This window comes from Oncorhynchus nerka, linkage group LG7 (genome assembly GCF_034236695.1).
Source record: "Oncorhynchus nerka isolate Pitt River linkage group LG7, Oner_Uvic_2.0, whole genome shotgun sequence".
NCBI lineage: Eukaryota > Metazoa > Chordata > Actinopteri > Salmoniformes > Salmonidae > Oncorhynchus > Oncorhynchus nerka.
The window spans coordinates 9,644,878-9,672,874 of record NC_088402.1 but is presented as its reverse complement, the minus strand read 5'-3'; the positions used below and the strand labels follow the sequence as shown (position 1 = coordinate 9,672,874).

Below are 27,997 nucleotides of genomic sequence, written 5' to 3'. Positions count from 1 at the left end.
GACCCAGACTGAGTTCCTGACTGAGACCCAGACTGAGTTCCTGACAGAGACCCAGACTGAGTTCCTGACTGAGTTCCTGACTGAGACCCAGACTGAGACCCAGACTGAGACCCAGACTGAGACCCAGACTGAGACCCAGACTGAGACCCAGACTGAGTTCCTGACTGAGACCCAGACTGAGACCCAGACTGAGTTCCTGACTGAGACCCAGACTGAGACCCAGACTGAGTTCCTGACTGAGTTCCTGACTGAGACCCTGACTGAGACCCAGACTGAGTTCCTGACTGAGTTCCTGACTGAGACCCTGACTGAGACCCAGACTGAGACCCAGACTGAGTTCCTGACTGAGTTCCTGACTGAGACCCAGACTGAGTTCCTGACTGAGTTCCTGACTGAGACCCTGACTGAGACCCTGACTGAGACCCAGACTGAGTTCCTGACTGAGTTCCTGACTGAGACCCAGACTGAGACCCAGACTGAGTTCCTGACTGAGTTCCTGACTGAGACCCTGACTGAGACCCAGACTGAGACCCAGACTGAGTTCCTGACTGAGACCCTGACTGAGACCCAGACTGAGACCCAGACTGAGTTCCTGACTGAGACCCAGACTGAGTTCCTGACTGAGACCCTGACTGAGACCCAGACTGAGTTCCTGACTGAGACCCAGACTGAGTTCCTGACTGAGACCCAGACTGAGACCCAGACTGAGACCCAGACTGAGTTCCTGACAAACACAGCAGACCATTTATGTGTGCCAGGACGATTTCAGCACAGATACTGAACTGCCCCTTTAAGAAGGGTGGGGTAGCAGACAGGTGTGCTGTTGTTCAGACAGGTATAGTGCCAGAGATGGTAGGACTATAGTTTGAAACTCTAGAAATATAAGCAACAAACACGTGCAAAGCTGAGCAGACTAGCTTATTGTAGTACAATGGACCCATCTGGTGGCTAAAAGTTGGACTTTTGAAAATGACGTATGAAGGTTCCTGTAGCAGACAATCATCAACATCCATCCTTTTTGCCGATGCACTTCAATATACAGCTCAATGTGAGAGAAACAATATTGTGCAAGATCATTGTACAGGAATGTATCGATTGTGTGCAAGATCCTTAGTCTTGCAGTGTATGTTGGAAAAATTGGCGTTCATCATACAGCAATATGAGGAATTTATATAAGGATTTATTTATTCAACATATATATATTGTCGACTTGTTAGAAGCACATAACTTGCCATCACAGACCAGTGAACAGACAGAAACTAGTGTACATCCTTCACAAACAACGCCTTCGGGTGATTGGACGAGACCGTGGTGTAAAAAATGATCCCGTGTGGGGCACAAAGAACGGTGCCCCTGTTAATTACAGTAAAATGGCGCTGTCGTCTGCAGGAGGAACAAAGAAGAAAGTTTGCTATTATTATGATGGTAAGATTTAATGTTATGTAGCTTAGTGTGTGTCTTGTCTGCAATATTATTGATTGTATCGGCGAAGGATTTGGTGCTCGATAAAAAAAGTATATTTTTGCTGTTGATCCACGTTGAAGTGCCGTAGGTGAGTTAGCTGCTAGCATGCTAACGTTACTGTAGCCGCAGAGTGGTTCGCTCGCTAGCTAAGTTAGTCAGCCTGGTTAACCTAGTTAGGAATACGTTTTTTTGGGGTGAGCTAGCCAAAGCAACTTGAATGGTCGTTTTTATTATTTTTTCCCCAAATGAGCTAAATTGCCGATATCTAGCTTGCTAGCAAGTTGATGCTTATTTAAAAATTTGCGACAACTAGCCTAATAACGAAGAGATGGTTAGGAATTGAGTGTCTTTGAATCACAAATTGCCTCTTCATATTTATCTACACCATTTGTTTAGTAAAGTGGGGTTATCATGTAGCTATCGGTGTTGTATAGGTCACTGTGTGTGTGTGTGTGAGGGGGGTTGAGCCTGTAGATTCAGATCACTTTTCAGAGGCTGCCCATTTGATAACTGTTATAATTTGTGTTTCGTGCTGTGTAGCTACCAGGCTTGCATGTGTGATTCAGGCGTGATAGTGCTATAGCCTGGAACAAAAGCCGGCATTTTAAATCGACCGGTAAGAGCCTGGGAGAGACCGTAATAGAAAGGTTGCTCGTTCGAATCCCAGAGTCGACCAGGTGAACAGTCGGTCCGGTGTCTTTTATTGACCCTGTAAGTCGCTCTGGATAAACGCATAAAGCTAAAATGACAAATGTTAAAGAACACAGTTACATACCTTATCTCTGGGGGCTAGGTGGAAGGAAATGTTGTTTCGGTAGTTTGTCTAAACGTCATATTTCCTCTCCCCAGGCGACGTAGGTAATTATTACTATGGCCAGGGTCATCCCATGAAACCCCACAGGATCCGAATGACCCACAACCTCCTGCTCAACTATGGACTGTACAGGAAGATGGAGATATATGTAAGCACAGCAGCTACAGGGGGTTTATACACTTAAAAAAATAAATATACAAACTTCCTAATTAGTGATGCACACATTAAAAAATAATCCTAAAACATCAAATAAGCCAAAGCGTTACTTTTCAGTACGTGGCCAAGAGATGGGTCTATAGAGGATGACGCAGCGGTCTAAGGCACTGCATCTCAGTGCTAGAGGCATCACTACAGACCCTGGTTCGATTCCAGGCTGTATCATAACCGGTGGTGATTGGGAGCACAATTGGCCCAGCGCAGTTAGGGTTGGGCCGGGGATAGGCTGATACGAGTGGACTCCTAATTCTTCAACACACTTCTACACTACAGGTCCAAAGTAACTTTCTGTATAGTTGAGCTGTTCCAAAGTCCTACAGACTTATAAAGACCCAGATGGATAGTTGTGGACAATACGTTTTCTGACATTCCATATATTTTGGGTTATTGATAATATCAGATGAAATTAGGTGACCATTTTTTAGCAACCAGGAAATGGTGGTGTTTTCCACCTTCTTTTTTTCAGCCCTTTTGATTTCCTCTGACCTCCTAGAGACCCCACAAGGCCAGTGGAGAGGAGATGACCAAGTACCACAGTGACGATTACATCAAGTTCCTGCGTTCCATCCGGCCAGACAACATGTCAGAGCACAGCAAACAGATGCAGAGATGTGAGTAGCAGACAGTGTTTTCCCCCTAGCATTGTTTAGGTGGGGCGGCCCTATGTGTTATTTAAAGGGATAGTTCACCCCAAAACCAAAGTTTGCCATACGTTTTAATAACTTGTTTGCCATACATCTTCATATGGGCTTCAGACTGTACTCCACACTCATCTGTTTAGGTAGTGCTTTAATGGGCTTTAGACTGTTCTCCACACATCTGTTTAGGTAGTGCTTTAATGGGCTTTAGACTGTACTCCACACTCACATCTGTTTAGGTAGTGCTTTAATGGGCTTCAGACTGTACTCCACACTCATCTGTTTAGGTAGTGCTTTAATGGGCTTTAGACTGTTCTCCACACATCTGTTTAGGTAGTGCTTTAATGGGCTTCAGACTGTACTCCACACACTCATCTGTTTAGGTAGTGCTGTAATGGGCTTCAGACTGTTCTCCACACATCTGTTTAGGTAGTGCTGTAATGGGCTTTAGACTGTACTCCACACACTCATCTGTTTAGGTAGTGCTTTAATGCATTGGAACAAATGTGCAGGATTCAATCACACATCTCAAATGAATGTCTTCTATCCTTGCTGTTCTCTTAACAGTTAATGTAGGAGAGGACTGCCCAGTGTTTGACGGCCTGTTTGAGTTCTGTCAGCTCTCAACGGGAGGCTCTGTCGGTAAGTCTCATCTCCAGTTTGTCTCGCTCCTTATTGACTGTCTCTGTCCTCTCGCTCGCTCCTTATTGACTGTCCTCTCTCTCGCTCCTTATTGACTGTCCTCTCTCTCGCTCCTTATTGCCTGTCTCTGTCCTCTCGCTCGCTCCTTATTGACTGTCTCCGTCCACTCGCTCCTTATTGACTGTCTCTGTCCACTCGCTCCTTATTGACTGTCTCTGTCCAATCGCTCCTTATTGACTGTCTCTGTCCACTCGCTCCTTATTGACTGTCTCTGTCCACTCGCTCCTTATTGACTGTCTCTGTCCACTCGCTCCTTATTGACTGTCTCTGTCCTCTCGCTCCTTATTGACTGTCTCTGTCCTCTCGCTCCTTATTGACTGTCTCTGTCCACTCGCTCCTTATTGACTGTCCTCTCTCTCGCTCCTATCCTCTGTCCTCTCGCTCCTTATTGACTGTCTCTGTCCTCGCTCCTTATTGACTGTCTCTGTCCTCGCTCTTTATTGACTGTCTCTGTCCTCGCTCCTTATTGACTGTCTCTGTCCACTCGCTCCTTATTGACTGTCTCTGTCCTCGCTCCTTATTGACTGTCTCTGTCCACTCGCTCCTTATTGACTGTCTCTGTCCACTCGCTCCTTATTGACTGTCTCTGTCCACTCGCTCCTTATTGACTGTCTCTGTCCACTCGCTCCTTATTGACTGTCTCTGTCCTCTCGCTCCTTATTGACTGTCTCTGTCCTCTCGCTCCTTATTGACTGTCTCTGTCCACTCGCTCCTTATTGACTGTCTCTGTCCTCTCTCTCGCTCCTTATTGACTGTCTCTGTCCTCTCTCTCGCTCCTTATTGACTGTCTCTGTCCTCTCTCTCGCTCCTTATTGACTGTCTCTGTCCTCTCTCTCGCTCCTTATTGACTGTCTCTGTCCTCTCTCTCGCTCCTTATTGACTGTCTCTGTCCTCTCTCTCGCTCCTTATTGACTGTCTCTGTCCTCTCTCTCGCTCCTTATTGACTGTCTCTGTCCTCGCTCCTTATTGACTGTCTCTGTCCTCGCTCCTTATTGACTGTCTCTGTCCTCGCTCTTTATTGACTGTCTCTGTCCTCGCTCCTTATTGACTGTCTCTGTCCTCGCTCCTTATTGACTGTCTCTGTCCACTCGCTCCTTATTGACTGTCTCTGTCCACTCGCTCCTTATTGACTGTCTCTGTCCTCTCGCTCCTTATTGACTGTCTCTGTCCTCTCGCTCCTTATTGACTGTCTCTGTCCACTCGCTCCTTATTGACTGTCTCTGTCCTCTCGCTCCTTATTGACTGTCTCTGTCCTCTCGCTCCTTATTGACTGTCTCTGTCCTCTCGCTCCTTATTGACTGTCTCTGTCCACTCGCTCCTTATTGACTGTCTCTGTCCTCTCTCTCGCTCCTTATTGACTGTCTCTGTCCTCTCTCTCGCTCCTTATTGACTGTCTCTGTCCTCTCTCTCGCTCCTTATTGACTGTCTCTGTCCTCTCTCTCGCTCCTTATTGACTGTCTCTGTCCTCTCTCTCGCTCCTTATTGACTGTCTCTGTCCTCTCTCTCGCTCCTTATTGACTGTCTCTGTCCTCGCTCCTTATTGACTGTCTCTGTCCTCGCTCCTTATTGACTGTCTCTGTCCTCGCTCCTTATTGACTGTCTCTGTCCTCGCTCCTTATTGACTGTCTCTGTCCTCTCTCGCTCCTTATTGACTGTCTCTGTCCTCTCTCCTTATTGACTGTCTCTGTCCACTCGCTCCTTATTGACTGTCTCTGTCCTCTCTCTCGCTCCTTATTGACTGTCTCTGTCCTCTCTCTCGCTCCTTATTGACTGTCTCTGTCCTCTCTCTCGCTCCTTATTGACTGTCTCTGTCCTCTCTCTCGCTCCTTATTGACTGTCTCTGTCCTCGCTCCTTATTGACTGTCTCTGTCCTCGCTCCTTATTGACCGTCTCTGTCCTCTCTCCTTATTGACCGTCTCTGTCCTCGCTCCTTATTGACTGTCTCTGTCCTCTCTCTCGCTCCTTATTGACTGTCTCTGTCCTCGCTCCTTATTGACTGTCTCTGTCCTCGCTCCTTATTGACTGTCTCTGTCCTCGCTCCTTATTGACTCTCTGTCCTCTCTCGCTCCTTATTGACTGTCTCTGTCCTCTCTCCTTATTGACTGTCTCTGTCCTCTCTCCTTATTGACTGTCTCTGTCCTCTCTCCTTATTGACTGTCTCTGTCCTCTCTCTCGCTCCTTATTGACTCTCTGTCCTTGCTCCTTATTGACTGTCTCTGTCCTCGCTCCTTATTGACCGTCTCTGTCCTCGCTCCTTATCGACCGTCTCTGTCCTCGCTCCTTATCGACTGTCTCTGTCCTCTCTCTCCTTGTCGACTGTCTCTGTCCTCTCTCTCCTTGTCGACTGTCTCTGTCCTCTCTCTCCTTGTCGACTGTCTCTGTCCTCCCTCTGTGTGTAGCGGGGGCAGTGAAGCTGAACAAGCAGCAGACGGACATCGCCATCAACTGGGCCGGAGGACTCCATCATGCCAAGAAGTCTGAGGCCTCTGGGTTCTGCTACGTCAACGACATCGTCCTCGCCATCCTGGAACTGCTCAAGTAAGAGCCCTGTGTGGCCACCTCACCCCCCCTCGTTGGGCCACCTCACCCGTTGGGCCACCTCAACCCCCCCCCCTGTTGGGCCACCTCACCCGTTGGGCCACCACACCCGTTGGGCCACCTGAACCCCCTCGTTGGGCCACCTCACCCGTTGGGCCACCTCAACCCCCTGTTGGGCCACCTCACCCGTTGGGCCACCTCAACCCCCCGGTTGGGCCACCACACCCGTTGGGCCACCTGAACCCCCCCGTTGGGCCACCTCACCCGTTGGGCCACCTCACCCGACCGCCCCCCGTTGGGCTGTCTTCTTGTCTTCCGTCTTTCACTTCTGGGGAAAGACACAGAATGTTGAAGTGTCCTTAGCTGGTCATGGTGTGTGTGTGTGTGTTGTTGAAATGAATAGTCTTCTGGCTCTGATGAGGAACACAGGACAGACAATTAAATCCACTCATCTATCAGGTATTAACATCATCTAGATATTGTAATTATCGGTTCTAAAAATGAACTGAGTTTATTGGCGTCTGTCAGACGACTGAACAGACAAAGACGTGTTCTCAGCAGTGTGTACTACTCCGTCTCCTTCCCTCTGGTGTACTACTCCGTCTCCTTCCCTCTGGTGTACTACTCAGTCTCCTTCCCTCTGGTGTACTACTCCGTCTCCTTCCCTCTGGTGTACTACTCCCTCTCCTTCCCTCTGGTGTACTACTCCCTCTCCTTCCCTCTGGTGTACTACTCAGTCTCCTTCCCTCTGGTGTACTACTCCGTCTCCTTCCCTCTGGTGTACTACTCCGTCTCCTTCCCTCTGGTGTACTACTCCGTCTCCTTCCCTCTGGTGTACTACTCCTTCCCTCTGGTGTACTACTCCTTCCCTCTGGTGTACTACTCAGTCTCCTTCCCTTTGAACACTACAGCTCTGTTGCTAGGCAGGAAATTAAGTGGTGTAGACAACCTGTAGACGTTCCCCCTACAGCGAACCATTCTCTTCTGGTGTAGACGTTCCCCCTACAGTGAACCATTCACTTCTGATGTAGACGTTACCCCTACAGCGAACCATTCTCTTCTGATGTAGACGTTCCCCCTACAGCGAACCATTCTCTTCTGATGTAGACGTTCCCCCTACAGCGAACCATTCTCTTCTGGTGTAGACAACCTGTAGACGTTCCTCCTACAGCGAACCATTCTCTTCTGGTGTAGACAACCTGTAGACGTTCCTCCTACAGCGAACCATTCTCTTCTGATGTAGACGTTCCCCCTACAGCGAACCATTCTCTTCTGGTGTAGACAACCTGTAGACGTTCCTCCTACAGCGAACCATTCACTTCTGATGTAGACGTTCCCCCTACAGCGAACCATTCTCTTCTGGTGTAGACAACCTGTAGACGTTCCTCCTACAGCGAACCATTCACTTCTGATGTAGACGTTCCCCCTACAGCGAACCATTCTCTTCTGGTGTAGACAACCTGTAGACGTTCCTCCTACAGCGAACCATTCACTTCTGATGTAGACGTTCCCCCTACAGCGAACCATTCTCTTCTGGTGTAGACAACCTGTAGACGTTCCTCCTACAGCGAACCATTCTCTTCTGATGTAGACGTTCCCCCTACAGCGAACCATTCTCTTCTGATGTAGACGTTCCCCCTACAGCGAACCATTCTCTTCTGGTGTAGACGTTCCCCCTACAGCGAACCATTCTCTTCTGGTGTAGACGTTCCCCCTACAGTGAACCATTCACTTCTGGTGTAGACAACCTGACCGTGACCCTTCTCCTTTCCCTAGGACACCTGATGATTTAACCATATTGTAAAGGTTAGCGGTCAGAACCTATCGGTGTGTAATGAGTTGTCTGTCCTGTCAGGTACCACCAGAGGGTGTTGTACATAGACATCGACATTCACCATGGAGACGGAGTGGAAGAGGCTTTCTTCACCACAGACCGGGTCATGACGGCCTCCTTCCACAAGTATGGAGAATACTTCCCTGGCACCGGAGACCTGAGGGTGAGTGTGTGTGTGTGTCCTCTGGTACCGGAGACCTGAGTGTGTGTGTGTGTCCTCTGGTACCGGAGACCTGAGTGTGTGTGTGTGTGTGTGTGTGTGTGTGTCCTCTGGTACCGGAGACCTGAGGGTGAGTGTGTGTGTGTGTGTGTGTCCTCTGGTACCGGAGACCTGTGTGTGTGTGTGTGTGTGTGTGTGTGTGTGTGTGTGTGTGTCCTCTGGTACCGGAGACCTGAGGGTGAGTGTGTGTGTCCTCTGGTACCGGAGACCTGAGGGTGAGTGTGTGTGTCCTCTGGTACCGGAGACCTGAGGGTGAGTGTGTGTGTCCTCTGGTACCGGAGACCTGAGGGTGAGTGTGTGTGCTGGGGGGGGGTCAGAAATAAGCACAGTAGATTTCAGTGTGTTCCTCTGTGTGTGGTTACACTTCCCCCTTCAGAGTGTTGTATTGTCTGCCTATATTTGAGTCGTTTCTGTACTCCAGAATGTACAATACGGTGTGTGTGTGTGTGTAGGACATTGGAGCAGGGAAGGGGAAGTACTATGCTGTTAACTACCCTCTCAGAGACGGCATCGACGATGAGTCTTACGAAGCCATCTTCAAACCTGTGAGTCTCCTGCTGCTTTTCACTGCAAGGCATTCAGTGTTTTGGTTCCATACACACACAAAAGGTAACGTTGTTGTTGTTGTAATCAATGTGTGTGTGTGTGTTGCTAGGTGATGGCTAAAGTGATGGAGATGTTCCAACCCAGTGCAGTCTTGCTACAGTGTGGAGCCGACTCTCTCTCAGGAGACAGACTGGGCTGTTTCAACCTCACCATCAAAGGTAACACACATTTTACTCAACAGTTTGTGTTTTCAGGTGGCGTTACAGTAAGAGTATGGAATAATGTAGTTTTAATGATCCTGCTCTAACGGTGTTGGTATTGATGTGTAGGCTTGTTTAGTATACTGTCTGTCTGCCAGGCGTTCTGCCTGCCTGCCAGGTGTTCGGTCGGTCTGCCTGCCAGCCGTTCGGTCGGTCTGCCTGCCAGGCGTTCGGTCGGTCTGCCTGCCAGCCAGCCAGGCGTTCGGTCGGTCTGCCTGCCAGCCAGCCAGGCGTTCGGTCGGTCTGCCTGCCAGCCAGGCGTTCTGTCGGTCTGCCTGCCAGCCAGGCGTTCTGTCGGTCTGCCTGCCAGCCAGGCGTTCTGTCGGTCTGCCTGCCAGCCAGGCGTTCTGTCGGTCTGCCTGCCTGCCAGGCGTTCTGTCGGTCGGTCGGTCTGCCTGCCAGCCAGGCGTTCTGTCGGCCTGCCAGCCAGGCGTTCTGTCGGTCTGCCTGCCTGCCAGGCGTTCTGTCGGTCTGCCTGCCAGCCAGGCGTTCGGTCGGTCTGCCTGCCAGCCAGGCGTTCTGTCGGTCTGCCTGCCTGCCAGGCGTTCGGTCGGTCTGCCTGCCAGCCAGGCGTTCTGTCGGTCGGTCTGCCTGCCAGCCAGGCGTTCGGTCGGTCTGCCTGCCAGCCAGGCGTTCTGTCGGTCGGTCTGCCTGCCAGCCAGGCGTTCTGTCGGTCTGCCTGCCAGGCGTTCTGTCGGTCTGCCTGCCAGCCAGGCGTTCTGTCGGTCTGCCTGCCTGCCAGCCAGCCAGGCGTTCTGTCGGTCTGCCTGCCTGCCAGCCAGGCTTTCTGTCGGTCTGCCTGCCAGCCAGGCTTTCTGTCGGTCTGCCTGCCAGCCAGGCTTTCTGTCGGTCTGCCTGCCAGCCAGGCGTTCTGTCGGTCTGCCTGCCAGCCAGGCGTTCTGTCGGTCTGCCTGCCAGCCTGCCAGGCGTTCTGTCGGTCTGCCTGCCAGCCTGCCAGGCGTTCTGTCGGTCTGCCTGCCAGCCTGCCAGGCGTTCTGTCGGTCTGCCTGCCAGCCAGGCGTTCTGTCGGTCTGCCTGCCAGCCAGGCGTTCTGTCGGTCTGCCTGCCAGCCAGGCGTTCGGTCTGCCTGCCTGCCAACCAGGCGTTCGGTCGGTCTGCCTGCCAGCCAGGCGTTCTGTCGGTCTGCCTGCCTGCCAGCCAGGCTTTCTGTCGGTCTGCCTGCCTGCCAGCCAGGCTTTCTGTCGGTCTGCCTGCCTGCCAGCCAGGCTTTCTGTCGGTCTGCCTGCCTGCCAGCCAGGCGTTCGGTCGGTCTGCCTGCCTGCCAGCCAGGCTTTCTGTCGGTCTGCCTGTCTGCCAGCCAGGCTTTCTGTCGGTCGGTCTGCCTGCCAGCCAGGCTTTCTGTCGGTCGGTCTGCCTGCCAGCCAGGCTTTCTGTCGGTCGGTCTGCCTGCCAGCCAGGCTTTCTGTCGGTCGGTCTGCCTGCCAGCCAGGCTTTCTGTCGGTCTGCCTGCCTGCCAACCAGGCGTTCGGTCTGCCTGCCTGCCAGCCAGGCGTTCTGTCGTTCGGTCGGTCTGCCTGCCAGCCAGGCGTTCTGTCTGCCTGCCTGCCAGCCAGGCGTTCGGTCGGTCTGCCTGCCAGCCAGGCGTTCTGTCGGTCTGCCTGCCAGCCAGGCGTTCTGTCGGTCTGCCTGCCAGCCAGGCGTTCTGTCGGTCTGCCTGCCAGCCAGGCGTTCTGTCGGTCTGCCTGCCAGCCAGGCGTTCTGTCGGTCTGCCTGCCAGCCAGGCTTTCTGTCGGTCTGCCTGCCAGCCAGGCTTTCTGTCGGTCTGCCTGCCAGCCAGGCTTTCTGTCGGTCTGCCTGCCAGCCAGGCATTCTGTCGGTCTGCCTGCCTGCCAGCCAGGCGTTCGGTCTGCCTGCCTGCCAGCCAGCCGTTCTGTCGGTCGGTCTGCCTGCCAGCCAGCCGTTCTGTCGGTCTGCCTGCCTGCCTGCCTGCCAGCCAGGCGTTCTGTCGGTCTGCCTGCCAGCCAGCCAGCCGTTCTGTCGGTCTGCCTGCCTGCCTGCCAGCCAGGCGTTCTGTCGGTCTGCCTGCCTGCCTGCCAGCCAGGCGTTCTGTCTGCCTGCCAGCCAGGCGTTCGGTCGGTCTGCCTGCCTGCCAGGCGTTCGGTCGGTCTGCCTGCCAGCCAGGTGTTCTGTCGGTCTGCCAGGCGTTCGGTCGGTCTGCCTGCCAGCCAGGCGTTCTGTCGGTCTGCCTGCCTGCCAGCCAGGCTTTCTGTCGGTCTGCCTGCCTGCCAGCCAGGCTTTCTGTCGGTCTGCCTGCCTGCCAGCCAGGCTTTCTGTCGGTCTGCCTGCCTGCCAGCCAGGCTTTCTGTCGGTCTGCCTGCCTGCCAGCCAGGCTTTCTGTCGGTCTGCCTGCCTGCCAGCCAGGCTTTCTGTCGGTCTGCCTGTCTGCCAGCCAGGCTTTCTGTCGGTCTGCCTGCCTGCCAGCCAGGCTTTCTGTCGGTCTGCCTGCCTGCCAGCCAGGCGTTCTGTCGGTCGGTCTGCCTGCCAGCCAGGCGTTCTGTCGGTCGGTCTGCCTGCCAGCCAGGCGTTCTGTCGGTCGGTCTGCCTGCCAGCCAGGCGTTCTGTCGGTCTGCCTGCCTGCCAGCCAGGCGTTCTGTCGGTCTGCCTGCCAGCCAGCCAGGCTTTCTGTCGGTCTGCCTGCCAGCCAGCCAGGCTTTCTGTCGGTCGGTCTGCCTGCCAGCCAGTCTTTCTGTCGGTCGGTCTGCCTGCCAGCCAGGCTTTCTGTCGGTCGGTCTGCCTGCCAGCCAGGCTTTCTGTCGGTCGGTCTGCCTGCCAGCCAGGCTTTCTGTCGGTCGGTCTGCCTGCCAGCCAGGCTTTCTGTCGGTCGGTCTGCCTGCCAGCCAGGCTTTCTGTCGGTCGGTCTGCCTGCCAGCCAGGCTTTCTGTCGGTCGGTCTGCCTGCCAGCCAGGCTTTCGGTCGGTCTGCCTGCCAGCCAGGCTTTCTGTCGGTCGGTCTGCCTGCCAGCCAGGCTTTCTGTCGGTCTGCCTGCCTGCCAGCCAGGCGTTCTGTCGTTCGGTCGGTCTGCCTGCCAGCCAGGCGTTCGGTCGGTCTGCCTGCCTGCCAGGCGTTCGGTCGGTCTGCCTGCCTGCCAGGCGTTCGGTCGGCCTGCCAGCCAGGCGTTCGGTCGGTCTGCCTGCCAGCCAGGCGTTCGGTCGGTCTGCCTGCCAGCCAGGCGTTCTGTCGGTCTGCCTGCCAGCCAGGTGTTCTGTCGGTCTGCCTGCCAGCCAGGCTTTCTGTCGGTCTGCCTGCCAGCCAGGCTTTCTGTCGGTCTGCCTGCCAGCCAGGCTTTCTGTCGGTCTGCCTGCCAGCCAGGCGTTCTGTCGGTCTGCCTGCCTGCCAGCCAGGCGTTCGGTCTGCCTGCCTGCCAGCCAGCCGTTCTGTCGGTCGGTCTGCCTGCCAGCCAGCCGTTCTGTCGGTCTGCCTGCCTGCCTGCCTGCCAGCCAGGCGTTCTGTCGGTCTGCCTGCCAGCCAGGCGTTCTGTCGGTCTGCCTGCCTGCCTGCCAGCCAGGCGTTCTGTCGGTCTGCCTGCCTGCCTGCCAGCCAGGCGTTCTGTCGGTCTGCCTGCCTGCCTGCCAGCCAGGCGTTCTGTCGGTCTGCCTGCCTGCCTGCCAGCCAGGCGTTCGGTCTGCCTGCCTGCCTGCCAGCCAGGTGTTCTGTCGGTCTGCCTGCCAGCCAGCCAGGCCTTCGGTCTGCCTGCCTGCCTGCCAGCCAGGCCTTCGGTCTGCCTGCCTGCCTGCCTGCCAGCCAGGCCTTCGGTCTGCCTGCCTGCCTGCCAGCCAGGCCTTCGGTCTGCCTGCCTGCCTGCCAGCCGGGCCTTCGGTCTGCCTGCCTGCCTGCCAGCCGGGCCTTCGGTCTGCCTGCCTGCCTGCCAGCCGGGCGTTCGGTCTGCCTGCCTGCCTGCCAGCCGGGCGTTCGGTCTGCCTGCCTGCCTGCCTGCCAGCCGGTCTGCCTGCCTGCCAGCCAGGAGTTCGGTCTGCCTGCCTGCCAGCCAGGCGTTCGGCCTGCCTGCCAGGAGTTCGGTCTGCCTGCCTGCCAGCCGTTCGGTCTGCCTGCCTGCCTGCTGTTCGGTCTGCCTGCCTGCCAACCAGGCGTTCGGTCTGCCTGCCTGCCAGCCAGGCGTTCGGTCGGTCTGCCTGCCTGCCAGGCGTTCGGTCGGTCTGCCTGCCTGCCAGGCGTTCGGTCGGTCTGCCTGCCTGCCAGGCGTTCGGTCGGTCTGCCTGCCTGCCAGGCGTTCGGTCGGCCTGCCAGCCAGGCGTTCGGTCGGTCTGCCTGCCAGCCAGGCGTTCGGTCGGTCTGCCTGCCAGCCAGGCGTTCTGTCGGTCTGCCTGCCAGCCAGGCGTTCTGTCGGTCTGCCTGCCAGCCAGGCTTTCTGTCGGTCTGCCTGCCAGCCAGGCTTTCTGTCGGTCTGCCTGCCAGCCAGGCGTTCTGTCGGTCTGCCTGCCTGCCAGCCAGGCGTTCGGTCTGCCTGCCTGCCAGCCAGCCGTTCTGTCGGTTGGTCTGCCTGCCAGCCAGCCGTTCTGTCGGTCTGCCTGCCTGCCTGCCAGCCAGGCGTTCTGTCGGTCTGCCTGCCAGCCAGGCGTTCTGTCGGTCTGCCTGCCTGCCTGCCAGCCAGGCGTTCTGTCGGTCTGCCTGCCTGCCTGCCTGCCAGCCAGGCGTTCTGTCGGTCTGCCGGTCTGCCTGCCTGCCAGCCAGGCGTTCGGTCTGCCTGCCTGCCAGCCAGGTGTTCTGTCGGTCTGCCTGCCAGCCAGCCAGGCCTTCGGTCTGCCTGCCTGCCTGCCTGCCAGCCAGGCCTTCGGTCTGCCTGCCTGCCTGCCAGCCAGGCCTTCGGTCTGCCTGCCTGCCTGCCAGCCGGGCCTTCGGTCTGCCTGCCTGCCTGCCAGCCGGGCCTTCGGTCTGCCTGCCTGCCTGCCAGCCGGGCGTTCGGTCTGCCTGCCTGCCTGCCTGCCTGCCTGCCTGCCAGCCGGTCTGCCTGCCTGCCAGCCAGGAGTTCGGTCTGCCTGCCTGCCAGCCAGGCGTTCGGCCTGCCTGCCAGGAGTTCAGTCTGCCTGCCTGCCAGCCGTTCGGTCTGCCTGCCTGCCTGCTGTTCGGTCTGCCTGCCAGCCAGGCGGTCGGTCTGCCTGCCTGCCAGCCAGCCTGCCAGCCAGTCTGCCTGCCTGCCAGCCAGGCGTTCGGTCGGTCTGCCTGCCTGCCAGCCTGCCGTTCTGTCGGTCTGCCTGCCAGCCAGGCGTTCTCTCGGCAGACCTGCGCCACATGCATGTGAAGACATTTCCATTCCAGAAAAACGGACAATAAAGTTTTGGAACGTTGAACCCCTGACGCTGTGTTTCAGGTCATGCTAAGTGTGTTGAGTACATAAAGAGTTTCAACCTGCCTATGTTGATGTTGGGAGGTGGAGGTTATACCATCCGTAACGTGGCCCGCTGCTGGACCTACGAGACCGCCGTGGCTCTGGACAGCATCATACCTAACGGTACACACACACACTATACCTAACGGTACACACACACACACACACACACACACACACACACACACACACACACACACACTATACCTAACGGTACACACACTATACCTAACGGTACACACACTATACCTAACGGTACACACACACTATACCTAACGGTACACACACACTATACCTAACGGTACACACACTATACCTAACGGTACACACACACACTATACCTGACGGTACACACACACACACTATACCTGACAGTACACACACACTATACCTAACGGTACACACACTATACCTAACGGTACACACACACTATACCTAACGGTACACACACACACACACACTATACCTAACGGTACACACACACACTATACCTAACGGTACACACACACACTATACCTAACGGTACACACACACACACACACACACACTATACCTAACGGTACATACACACACACACTATACCTAACGGTACACACACACACACACTATACCTAACGGTACACACACACACACACTATACCTAACGGTACACACACACACACACACACTATACCTAACGGTACACACACACACACACTATACGTAACGGTACACACACACTATACCTAACGGTACACACACACTATACCTAACGGTACACACACACACACTATACCTAACGGTACACACACACACACTATACCTAACGGTACACACACACACACTATACCTAACGGTACACACACACACACACACACACACTATACCTAACGGTACACACACACACACTATACCTAACGGTACACACACACACACACACACACACACACTATACCTAACGGTACACACACACACACACACTATACCTAACGGTACACACACACACACACTATACCTAACGGTACACACACACACACACTATACCTAACGGTACACACACACACACACATCTCGGTCTACCATTACGCATCAGCGTAAGATCTCATTCTCGCTGCTTCACTTTTGACTTTATAATGAATTCTCGGTCTCTCGTCCAATCAGAGCTTCCTTACAACGACTACTTTGAATACTTTGGTCCTGACTTCAAGCTCCACATCAGCCCGTCTAACATGACCAACCAGAACACCAATGATTACCTGGAGAAGATCAAGTGAGTTACAGACAGACTGCGCTCTCGCACAGCGGGGTTTCTGTTGGGGAAAATGTGGTGCCGGGCTTTATGGTGTCTACTACACACATGCCGGGGAGGCAGGGTAGCCTAGTGGTTAGAGTGTAGGGACGGCAGGTACCCTAGTGGTTAGAGGGGGGAGGCAGGGTAGCCTAGTGGTTAGAGTGTAGGGACGGCAGGTACCCTAGTGGTTAGAGGGGGGAGGCAGGGTAGCCTAGTGGTTAGAGTGTAGGGACGGCGGGTAGCCTAGTGGTTAGAGGGGGGCGGCAGGGTAGCCTAGTGGTTAGAGTGTAGGGACGGCAGGTAGCCTAGTGGTTAGAGGGGGAGGCAGGTAGCCTAGTGGTTAGAGGGGGGCGGCAGGGTAGCCTAGTGGTTAGAGTGTAGGGACGGCAGGTAGCCTAGAGTGTAGGGACGGCAGGTACCCTAGTGGTTAGAGGGGGAGGCAGGGTAGCCTAGTGGTTAGAGTGTAGGGACGGCAGGTAGCCTAGTGGTTAGAGTGTAGGGACGGCAGGTAGCCTAGTGGTTAGAGTGTAGGGACGGCAGGTACCCTAGTGGTTAGAGGGGGGTGGCAGGGTAGCCTAGTGGTTAGAGTGTAGGGACGGCAGGTACCCTAGTGGTTAGAGGGGAGGCAGGGTAGCCTAGTGGTTAGAGTGTAGGGACGGCAGGTAGCCTAGTGGTTAGAGGGGGGAGGCAGGGTAGCCTAGTGGTTAGAGTGTAGGGACGGCAGGTAGCCTAGTGGTTAGAGGGGGGAGGCAGGGTAGCCTAGTGGTTAGAGTGTAGGGACGGCAGGTAGCCTAGTGGTTAGAGTGTAGGGACGGCATGTACCCTAGTGGTTAGAGGGGGGAGGCAGGGTAGCCTAGTGGTTAGAGTGTAGGGACGGCAGGTAGCCTAGTGGTTAGAGTGTAGGGACTGCAGGTAGCCTAGTGGTTAGAGTGTAGGGGTGGCAGGGTACCCTAGTGGTTAGAGTGTAGGGACGGCAGGTAGCCTAGTGGTTAGAGTGTAGGGACGGCAGGTAGCCTAGTGGTTAGAGTGTAGGGACGGCAGGTACCCTAGTGGTTAGAGGGGGGCGGCAGGGTAGCCTAGTGGTTAGAGTGTAGGGACGGCAGGTAGCCTAGTGGTTAGAGGGGGGAGGCAGGGTAGCCTAGTGGTTAGAGTGTAGGGACGGCAGGTAGCCTAGTGGTTAGAGTGTAGGGACGGCATGTACCCTAGTGGTTAGAGGGGGGAGGCAGGGTAGCCTAGTGGTTAGAGTGTAGGGACGGCAGGTAGCCTAGTGGTTAGAGTGTAGGGACTGCAGGTAGCCTAGTGGTTAGAGTGTAGGGACGGCAGGTAGCCTAGTGGTTAGAGTGTAGGGACGGCAGGTAGCCTAGTGGTTAGAGTGTAGGGACGGCAGGTACCCTAGTGGTTAGAGGGGGGCGGCAGGGTAGCCTAGTGGTTAGAGTGTAGGGACGGCAGGTACCCTAGTGGTTAGAGGGGGAGGCAGGGTAGCCTAGTGGTTAGAGTGTAGGGACGGCAGGGTAGCCTAGTGGTTAGAGTGTAGGGGTGGCAGGATAGCCTAGTGGTTAGAGTGTAGAGGCGGCAGGGTAGCCTAGTGGTTAGAGTGTAGGGACGGCATGTACCCTAGTGGTTAGAGTGTAGGGTCGGCAGGGTAGCCTAGTGGTTAGAGTGTAGGGACGGCAGGTAGCCTAGTGGTTAGAGTGTAGGGGTGGCAGGGTACCCTAGTGGTTAGAGTGTAGGGGTGGCAGGTAGCCTAGTGGTTAGAGTGTAGGGGTGGCAGCGTAGCCTAGTGGTTAGAGTGTAGGGATGGCATGTACCCTAGTGGTTAGAGTGTAGGGTCGGCAGGGTAGCCTAGTGGTTAGAGTGTAGGGTCGGCAGGGTAGCCTAGTGGTTAGAGTGTAGAGGCGGCAGGGTAGCCTAGTTAGAGTGTAGGGACGGCAGCGTAGCCTAGTGGTTAGAGTGTAGGGGTGGCAGCGTAGCCTAGTGGTTAGAGTGTAGGGGTGGCAGCGTAGCCTAGTGGTTAGAGTGTAGGGATGGCATGTACCCTAGTGGTTAGAGTGTAGGGTCGGCAGGGTAGCCTAGTGGTTAGAGTGTAGGGTCGGCAGGGTAGCCTAGTGGTTAGAGTGTAGGGACGGCAGGTTAGCCTAGTGGTTAGAGTGTAGAGGCGGCAGGGTAGCCTAGTTAGAGTGTAGGGACGGCAGCGTAGCCTTTTGGTTAGAGTGTAGGGGCGGCAGCGTAGCCTAGTGGTTAGAGCGTTGGACTAGTAACCGGAAGGTTGCAAGTTCAAACCCCCAGCTGACAAGGTACAAATCTGTCGTTCTGCCCCTGAACAGGCAGTTAACCCACTGTTCCTAGGCCGTCATTGAAAATAAGAATTTGTTCTTAACTGACTTGCCTAGTTAAATAGGTCAAATAATTCTACAATGTAGATAGTAAAAAAATAAAGAAAAACCCTTGAATGAGTAGGTGTTCTATAATACATACTAAGCATCTCTCTCCCTCCCCAGACAGAGGTTGTTTGAGAACCTGCGCATGCTGCCCCACGCCCCGGGGGTTCAGATGCAGGCCATCCCAGAAGACGCTCCACACCCGGACTCTGGAGATGAGGAGGACGAGAGCCCTGACAAACGCATCTCCAGTAAGTACACACACACACACACACACACACACACTAGCTCCTCCAACAAGAGTACTGTCTCACCGCGTGTTATCCATCTCTTATTGAACTGCGTGTGTGTTCCTGTATAGTTCGGGCCCATGATAAGAGGATAGCCTGTGAAGAGGAGTTCTCTGACTCTGAGGATGAGGGACAGGGAGGAGGGGGAAGGAGGAACGCTGCCAACCACAAGAAGACCAAACGAGTCAAGACTGAGGAGGAGAAAGAGAAGGAGGCGGAGGAGAAGAAAGGTAAACGACTAACACACTGACTGGCCCCGGGACGCTGGACATGACGACACACTGACTGGCCCTGGACATGACAACACACTGACTGGCCCCGGGACGCTGGACATGACAACACACTGACTGGCCCTGGACATGACGACACGCTGACTGGCCCCGGGACGCTGGACATGACGACACACTGACTGGCCCTGGACATGACGACACGCTGACTGGCCCCGGGACGCTGGACATGACGACACACTGACTGGCCCCGGGACATGACGACACGCTGACTGGCCCCGGGACGCTGGACATGACGACACACTGACTGGCCCTGGACATGACGACACACTGACTGGCCCCGGGACGCTGGACATGACGACACACTGACTGGCCCCGGGACATGACGACACACTGACTGGCCCTGGATATGACGACACACTGACTGGCCCCGGGACATGACGACACACTGACTGGCCCCGGGACATGACGACACACTGACTGGCCCCGGGACATGACGACACACTGACTGGCCCCGGGACATGACGACACACTGACTGGCCCCGGGACATGACGACACACTGACTGGCCCCGGGACATGACGACACACTGACTGGCCCGGGACATGACGACACACTGACTGGCCCTGGACATGACGACACACTGACTGGCCCCGGGACGCTGGACATGATGACTGGCCCCGGGACGCTGGACATGACACCACACTGACTGGCCCCGGGACGCTGGACATGACAACACACTGACTGGCCCCGGGACGCTGGACATGATGACTGGCCCCGGGACGCTGGACATGACACCACACTGACTGGCCCCGGGACGCTGAACATGACAACACACTGACTGGCCCCGGGACGCTGGACATGATGACTGGCCCCGGGACGCTGGACATGACACCACACTGACATGTTCTGTTTTCCTCAGATGTGAAAGAGGAGAAAGAGACAGAGGAGAAGATGGACACAACAGAGTGAGTCTCGTAACCACAACACAACACTCGACTTTAAATGTAACTGATCCGGTCTAAGCCCAGTCAACTAGCGTTTGTTCATTTCACCTCCAGGCCAACAGAGGAAACGAAGACGTCCTGAAGTGGGGAGCAGCAGATAAACAGGAGCTTCCAGTTGTGAATCTAATCAATCGAAATGGACTGTAAATTTATTCTCTCAACACAGTTTTAGTATTTCCTCAAACAGTTAAATGTTTTAGCCTGTGTCAGTGTTGAAATACTCATGTCTCTACCACCTATTTAAATGTTGTTGTTTCTACCATGTGTTTAGTTATGGAGCCTGAGGATCTGAAGCAGTAGGGTCCCATTTCAATAGTCTAGAAAAGGCTGGTTGGGATTCAATCCAAGGTGTGCTGTCGTGCACACTGCTCTATAACAGACGTAAGGTCACTTCAAATCAAATGTATTTATATAGCCCTTCGTACATCAGTGCTGTACAGAAAACCCAGCCTAAAACCCCAAACAGCAAGCAATGCAGGTGTAGAAGCACGATGGCTAAGAAAAACTCCCTAGAAAGGCCAAAACCTAGGATGAAACCAGGCTATGTGGGGTGGCCAGTCCTCTTCTGGCTGTATCGGGTGGAGATTATAACAGAACATGGCCAAGATGTTCGCATGGTCAAATAATAATAAATTGCAGGCAGAACAGTTGAAACTGGAGCAGCAGCACGGCCAGGTGGACTGGGGACAGCAAGGAGTCATCATGTCAGCTTGAGCTGATGTTGTACAGACGGTTAACGTCAGGGGGAAATGCCTTTACTGTGTTGTCGGCCGTCTAGTGCGCTGCTCTAACAGGGCTTGGATTGAATTCCTACCTTATTTCCGCTCTCTTCACTGACCCGAGGTAACTTGGTGAAAGCAAATCCCCCTGATAAGACTGAGGCCATACTGCTTTCACAGTTCTCAGATCAGTCCAGATGAAGAGTTGAAAAGGAATCCACTGCAAACATTCCCCGTTGAACAATAGTCACCAGCTCGAAGTTATTTTAAATCATAGATTTATTTATTTTTTTACAACATATGTTGTGTTTTACTTCTCCCAGGGTTAGTTTCTGACTATATGCTCCATGTTGGCTTCTCCCAGGGTTAGTTTCTGACTATATGCTCCATGTTGGCTTCTCCCAGGGTTAGTTTCTGACTATATGCTCCATGTTGGCTTCTCCCAGGGTTAGTTTCTGACTATATGCTCCATGTTGGCTTCTCCCAGGGTTAGTTTCTGACTATATGCTCCATGTTGGCTTCTCCCAGGGTTAGTTTCTGACTTCCTCTCCATGTTGGCTTCTCCCAGGGTTAGTTTCTGACTTCCTCTCCATGTTGGCTTCTCCCAGGGTTAGTTTCTGACTTCCTCTCCATGTTGGCTTCTCCCAGGGTTAGTTTCTGACTATATGCTCCATGTTGGCTTCTCCCAGGGTTAGTTTCTGACTTCCTCTCCATGTTGGCTTCTCCCAGGGTTAGTTTCTGACTGTACTCTCCATGTTGGCTTCTCCCAGGGTTAGTTTCTGACTATATGCTCCATGTTGGCTTCTCCCAGGGTTAGTTTCTGACTATATGCTCCATGTTGGCTTCTCCCAGGGTTAGTTTCTGACTATATGCTCCATGTTGGCTTCTCCCAGGGTTAGTTTCTGACTATATGCTCCATGTTGGCTTCTCCCAGGGTTAGTTTCTGACTATATGCTCCATGTTGGCTTCTCCCAGGGTTAGTTTCTGACTTCCTCTCCATGTTGGCTTCTCCCAGGGTTAGTTTCTGACTATATGCTCCATGTTGGCTTCTCCCAGGGTTAGTTTCTGACTTCCTCTCCATGTTGGCTTCTCCCAGGGTTAGTTTCTGACTATATGCTCCATGTTGGCTTCTCCCAGGGTTAGTTTCTGACTTCCTCTCCATGTTGGCTTCTCCCAGGGTTAGTTTCTGACTTCCTCTCCATGTTGGCTTCTCCCAGGGTTAGTTTGACTATATGCTCCATGCTGGCTTCCTCTTCTCCCAGGGTTAGTTTCTGACTGTACGCTCCATGCTGGCTTCCTCTTCTCCCAGGGTTAGTTTCTGACTGTACGCTCCATGCTGGCTTCTCCCAGGGTTAGTTTCTAACTGTACGCTCCATGCTGGCTTCCTCTTCTCCCAGGGTTAGTTTCTGACTGATGCTCCATGCTGGCTTCCTCTTCTCCCAGGGTTAGTTTGACTGTACGCTCCATGCTGGCTTCCTCTTCTCCCAGGGTTAGTTTCTGACTGATGCTCCATGCTGGCTTCCTCTTCTCCCAGGGTTAGTTTCTGACTGATGCTCCATGCTGGCTTCCTCTTCTCCCAGGGTTAGTTTCTGACTGATGCTCCATGCTGGCTTCCTCTTCTCCCAGGGTTAGTTTCTGACTGTACGCTCCATGCTGGCTTCCTCTTCTCCCAGGGTTAGTTTCTGACTGTACGCTCCATGCTGGCTTCCTCTTCTCCCAGGGTTAGTTTCTGACTGTACGCTCCATGCTGGCTTCCTCTTCTCCCAGGGTTAGTTTGACTATATGCTCCATGCTGGCTTCCTCTTCTCCCAGGGTTAGTTTCTGACTGTACGCTCCATGCTGGCTTCCTCTTCTCCCAGGGTTAGTTTCTGACTGTACGCTCCATGCTGGCTTCCTCTTCTCCCAGGGTTAGTTTCTGACTGTACGCTCCATGCTGGCTTCCTCTTCTCCCAGGGCTAGTTTGACTATATGCTCCATGCTGGCTTCCTCTTCTCCCAGGGTTAGTTTGACTATATGCTCCATGCTGGCTTCCTCTTCTCCCAGGGTTAGTTTCTGACTGTACGCTCCATGCTGGCTTCCTCTTCTCCCAGGGCTAGTTTGACTATATGCTCCATGCTGGCTTCCTCTTCTCCCAGGGTTAGTTTGACTATATGCTCCATGCTGGCTTCCTCTTCTCCCAGGGTTAGTTTGACTATATGCTCCATGCTGGCTTCCTCTTCTCCCAGGGTTAGTTTCTGACTGTACGCTCCATGCTGGCTTCCTCTTCTCCCAGGGTTAGTTTCTGACGATACGCTCCATGCTGGCTTCCTCGTTTTATATTTCTAAAATTAACAAAATGTTGACTTGTCTTTATTAGGTCACACAGAGGGCAGGGCTTCACCAACTGACAGGCTGAATTTGTCGTATTTGTATTCATTGTTGGACATAAAGACTGTAAAAACACCAAGTATTCCCACATAAGATGTGATCGTAATGCAATGTTTTAGTCAAATTCTGTTTGCAAAAAAAAAAAAAAACAGTCTAGAAAGTAATTCTCCTGACTTATGACCCCTGGAACAATCCAGCTTCCCCATCAAGGAAAAACCCCAAGATCAGCATGTAGAGGCCACTTCAGCCTACACCGTTGGGAACCGGCTCACGTTTTAAACCCCTGGTATTTTCTACTGTAAAGGTTAACAGATATGGTGCTTGTTTTGGGTGTTCAGTTGTGAAATGTGCATATAACTTGTTTTTAATATAGGAAAAAAAAATACATTTCTCATCGACTTTGTACTTTTTGTGTTTTAAATAACATGATCTTTGAAAATGATAAAATCATTTGGTTTATCTAGACAACTTGGCAGCTCATTTCCATGCAAGTATAAAACTGATGTTACAGATAAAAAGCTGTGATGAGTGGCATGCCATTATTTAACTACTGATCGTTCTGTCACAATATATAGCGACTCCTCCCACCTCAATGACATTCCTATTATAAACTGGGTGGTTCGAGCCCTGAATCCTGATTGGCTAACAGCCCACCATTTTATTTGTACGGCTCTAATTACGTTGGTACCCAGTTTACATTAACGATAAGGCAACTCTGGGGGTTTGATATATATACCATGGTTAAGGACAGCCCTTAGCCATATCAAACCCCCAATATACCATGGTTAAGGACAGCCCTTAGCCATATCAAACCCCCCAATATACCATGGTTAAGGACAGCCCTTAGCCATATCAAACCCCCAATATACCATGGTTAAGGACAGCCCTTAGCCATATCAAACCCCCAATATACCATGGTTAAGGACAGCCCTTAGCCATATCAAACCCCCAATATACCATGGTTAAGGACAGCCCTTAGCCATATCAAACCCCCAATATACTATGGTTAAGGACAGCCCTTAGCCATATCAAACCCCAATATACCATGGTTAAGGACAGCCCTTAGCCATATCAAACCCCAATATACCATGGTTTAAGGACAGCCCTTAGCCATATCAAACCCCCAATATACCATGGTTAAGGACAGCCCTTAGCCAACCCCCAATATACCATGGTTAAGGACAGCCCTTAGCCATATCAAACCCCCAATATACCATGGTTAAGGACAGCCCTTAGCCATATCAAACCCCCAATATACCATGGTTAAGGACAGCCCTTAGCCAACCCCCAATATACTATGGTTAAGGACAGCCCTTAGCCATATCAAACCCCCAATATACCATGGTTAAGGACAGCCCTTAGCCAACCCCCAATATACTATGGTTAAGGACAGCCCTTAGCCATATCAAACCCCCAATATACTATGGTTAAGGACAGCCCTTAGCCATATCAAACCCCCAATATTTACATTTACATTTAAGTCATTTAGCAGACGCTCTTATCCAGAGCGACTTACAAATTGGATACCAAGGTTAAGGACAGCCCTTAGCCATATCAAACCCCCAATATACCATGGTTAAGGACAGCCCTTAGCCATATCAAACCTCCAATATACCATGGTTAAGGACAGCCCTTAGCCATATCAAACCCCCAATATACCATGGTTAAGGACAGCCCTTAGCCATATCAAACCCCCAATATACCATGGTTAAGGACAGCCCTTAGCCATATCAAACCCCCAATATACTATGGTTAAGGACAGCCCTTAGCCAACCCCCAATATACCATGGTTAAGGACAGCCCTTAGCCATATATCAAACCTCTTGAACGTAACCTGTAGCCTGAGTCCTAGTGGGAGGTCCACAACGTAAAATATCCCGTCTGTTTTAGTCGACCTCTGGGAAGTTGACCATCAGGCCTGTACTTCACTGGTATGGAAATCTGGTTAGTGACCATTTTCACTGTTTGGTAGTCATTAAAAATGAACTAAATCAGAAGGTCTGATTTGTGCCAGATTATTGTGCATAATACAGACAAATCATGTAGCAGCTCAATTTCCATTTATTTAGGAGAATCAGTTTAAATACTCTGGAATGGTGAGAAACAAAGGAACTGGGCTATTTGTTGATGACCAAATTATTCTGTGGCTTCCTTTCCTCCCAACTATTTTAAACAATTCCGTAAACATCTCCATCTGTAGAAGTCTTCTTGAGTATAGCTGATAAGTTAGACTTGATGTTGATACAGGGATGTATTGCTGCTGGTCTTCTGTTTACGCCTCCAGCTGGGGGTCAAAGTTTACGCCTCCAGCTGGGGGTCAAAGTGTAACCGTCTTCTCCTCCACTGGAACAGCTGAAGACGAGAGAGGTCGAGTTAATAAAACAGAAACACTGTGTTTTAGTTGTCTACAGTGAGAAGGATCACATACAAACTCACCATTAAGTATTAAAAAGACAACTCTTCTACGTCGTTGTTTAATGGACGTCACACTGCTGAGGGAGTATCACTTCCTGATTCAGAGCATATCTAGTGAGGTAGAGGGAGTATCACTTCCTGATTCAGAGCATATCTAGTGGGGTAGAGGGAGTATCACTTCCTGATTCAGAGCATATCTAGTGGGGTAGAGGGAGTATCACTTCCTGATTCAGAGCATATCTAGTGGGGTAGAGGGAGTATCACTTCCTGATTCAGAGCATATCTAGTGGGGTAGAGGGAGTATCACTTCCTGATTCAGAGCATATCTAGTGGGGTAGAGGGAGTATCACTTCCTGATTCAGAGCATATCTAGTGGGGTAGAGGAGTATCACTTCCTGATTCAGAGCATATCTAGTGAGGTAGAGGGAGTATCACTTCCTGATTCAGAGCATATCTAGTGAGGTAGAGGGAGTATCACTTCCTGATTCAGAGCATATCTAGTGAGGTAGAGGGAGTATCACTTCCTGATTCAGAGCATATCTAGTGAGGTAGAGGGAGTATCACTTCCTGATTCAGAGCATATCTAGTGAGGTAGAGGGAGTATCACTTCCTGATTCAGAGCATATCTAGTGAGGTAGAGGGAGTATCACTTCCTGATTCAGAGCATATCTAGTGAGGTAGAGGGAGTATCACTTCCTGATTCAGAGCATATCTAGTGGGGTAGAGGGAGTATCACTTCCTGATTCAGAGCATATCTAGTGAGGTAGAGGGAGTATCACTTCCTGATTCAGAGCATATCTAGTGAGGTAGAGGGAGTATCACTTCCTGATTCAGAGCATATCTAGTGAGGTAGAGGGAGTATCACTTCCTGATTCAGAGCATATCTAGTGAGGTAGAGGGAGTATCACTTCCTGATTCAGAGCATATCTAGTGAGGTAGAGGGAGTATCACTTCCTGATTCAGAGCATATCTAGTGGGGTAGAGGGAGTATCACTTCCTGATTCAGAGCATATCTAGTGAGGTAGAGGGAGTATCACTTCCTGATTCAGAGCATATCTAGTGAGGTAGAGGGGAGTATCACTTCCTGATTCAGAGCATATCTAGTGAGGTAGAGGGAGTATCACTTCCTGATTCAGAGCATATCTAGTGAGGTAGAGGGAGTATCACTTCCTGATTCAGAGCATATCTAGTGAGGTAGAGGGAGTATCACTTCCTGATTCAGAGCATATCTAGTGAGGTAGAGGGAGTATCACTTCCTGATTCAGAGCATATCTAGTGAGGTAGAGGGAGTATCACTTCCTGATTCAGAGCATATCTAGTGAGGTAGAGGGAGTATCACTTCCTGATTCAGAGCATATCTAGTGAGGTAGAGGAGTATCACTTCCTGATTCAGAGCATATCTAGTGAGGTAGAGGGAGTATCACTTCCTGATTCAGAGCATATCTAGTGAGGTAGAGGGAGTATCACTTCCTGATTCAGAGCATATCTAGTGAGGTAGAGGGAGTATCACTTCCTGATTCAGAGCATATCTAGTGAGGTAGAGGGAGTATCACTTCCTGATTCAGAGCATATCTAGTGAGGTAGAGGGAGTATCACTTCCTGATTCAGAGCATATCTAGTGAGGTAGAGGGAGTATCACTTCCTGATTCAGAGCATATCTAGTGGGGTAGAGGGAGTATCACTTCCTGATTCAGAGCATATCTAGTGAGGTAGAGGGAGTATCACTTCCTGATTCAGAGCATATCTAGTGGGGTAGAGGGAGTATCACTTCCTGATTCAGAGCATATCTAGTGAGGTAGAGGGAGTATCACTTCCTGATTCAGAGCATATCTAGTGAGGTAGAGGGAGTATCACTTCCTGATTCAGAGCATATCTAGTGAGGTAGAGGAGTATCACTTCCTGATTCAGAGCATATCTAGTGAGGTAGAGGAGTATCACTTCCTGATTCAGAGCATATCTAGTGAGGTAGAGGGAGTATCACTTCCTGATTCAGAGCATATCTAGTGAGGTAGAGGGAGTATCACTTCCTGATTCAGAGCATATCTAGTGAGGTAGAGGGAGTATCACTTCCTGATTCAGAGCATATCTAGTGAGGTAGAGGAGTATCACTTCCTGATTCAGAGCATATCTAGTGAGGTAGAGGAGTATCACTTCCTGATTCAGAGCATATCTAGTGAGGTAGAGGGAGTATCACTTCCTGATTCAGAGCATATCTAGTGAGGTAGAGGAGTATCACTTCCTGATTCAGAGCATATCTAGTGGGGTAGAGGGAGTATCACTTCCTGATTCAGAGCATATCTAGTGAGGTAGAGGGAGTATCACTTCCTGATTCAGAGCATATCTAGTGAGGTAGAGGGAGAGAGGGAGTATCACTTCCTGATTCAGAGCATATCTAGTCCCCAACCCAGAACCTCTGCTCTCTGGGCGTGGGGTAGAGGGAGTATCACTTCCTGATTCAGAGCATATCTAGTGAGGTAGAGGGAGTATCACTTCCTGATTCAGAGCATATCTAGTGGGGTAGAGGGAGTATCACTTCCTGATTCAGAGCATATCTAGTGAGGTAGAGGGAGTATCACTTCCTGATTCAGAGCATATCTAGTGAGGTAGAGGGAGTATCACTTCCTGATTCAGAGCATATCTAGTGAGGTAGAGGGAGTATCACTTCCTGATTCAGAGCATATCTAGTGAGGTAGAGGGAGTATCACTTCCTGATTCAGAGCATATCTAG

The 27,997-nt window shown here is 52.3% G+C and overlaps 1 protein-coding gene and 1 long non-coding RNA gene across 2 annotated transcripts; one reads left to right on the top strand and one right to left on the bottom strand.

Moving 5' to 3' along the window:
• The first annotated feature begins 1,315 nt into the window (after positions 1–1,315).
• Positions 1,316–23,259, top strand: LOC115124655 (probable histone deacetylase 1-B). The gene is made up of 14 exons (XM_065020156.1): positions 1,316–1,425; positions 2,314–2,426; positions 2,988–3,105; positions 3,700–3,774; positions 6,234–6,372; positions 8,228–8,369; positions 8,879–8,971; positions 9,082–9,190; positions 14,580–14,720; positions 15,738–15,846; positions 18,366–18,496; positions 18,607–18,765; positions 19,684–19,729; positions 19,823–23,259. The coding sequence occupies exons 1-14, from the start codon at positions 1,371–1,373 to the stop codon at positions 19,848–19,850; spliced, it is 1,458 nt and encodes a 485-aa protein (XP_064876228.1). The 5' UTR covers positions 1,316–1,370; the 3' UTR covers positions 19,851–23,259.
• Positions 23,260–23,981: 722 nt separating this feature from the next.
• LOC135572411 (uncharacterized) lies at positions 23,982–25,647 on the bottom strand. Its single transcript, XR_010464257.1, has 3 exons — positions 25,291–25,647; positions 24,675–25,206; positions 23,982–24,458 (listed from the first exon to the last, which is right to left on the bottom strand). It is a non-coding gene; the product is annotated as an uncharacterized LOC135572411 (long non-coding RNA).
• Positions 25,648–27,997: the final 2,350 nt, after the last annotated feature.

Bases quoted from the DNA above. Each gene is read 5' to 3' on its own strand.
- LOC115124655 (XM_065020156.1), top strand. From the start codon at position 1,371: ATGGCGCTGTCGTCTGCAGGAGGAACAAAGAAGAAAGTTTGCTATTAT. The intron at 9,191-14,579 runs GTAACACACATT...GCTGTGTTTCAG, and splicing joins TTTCAACCTCACCATCAAAG to GTCATGCTAAGTGTGTTGAG. The intron at 18,497-18,606 runs GTAAGTACACAC...GTTCCTGTATAG, and splicing joins CCCTGACAAACGCATCTCCA to TTCGGGCCCATGATAAGAGG.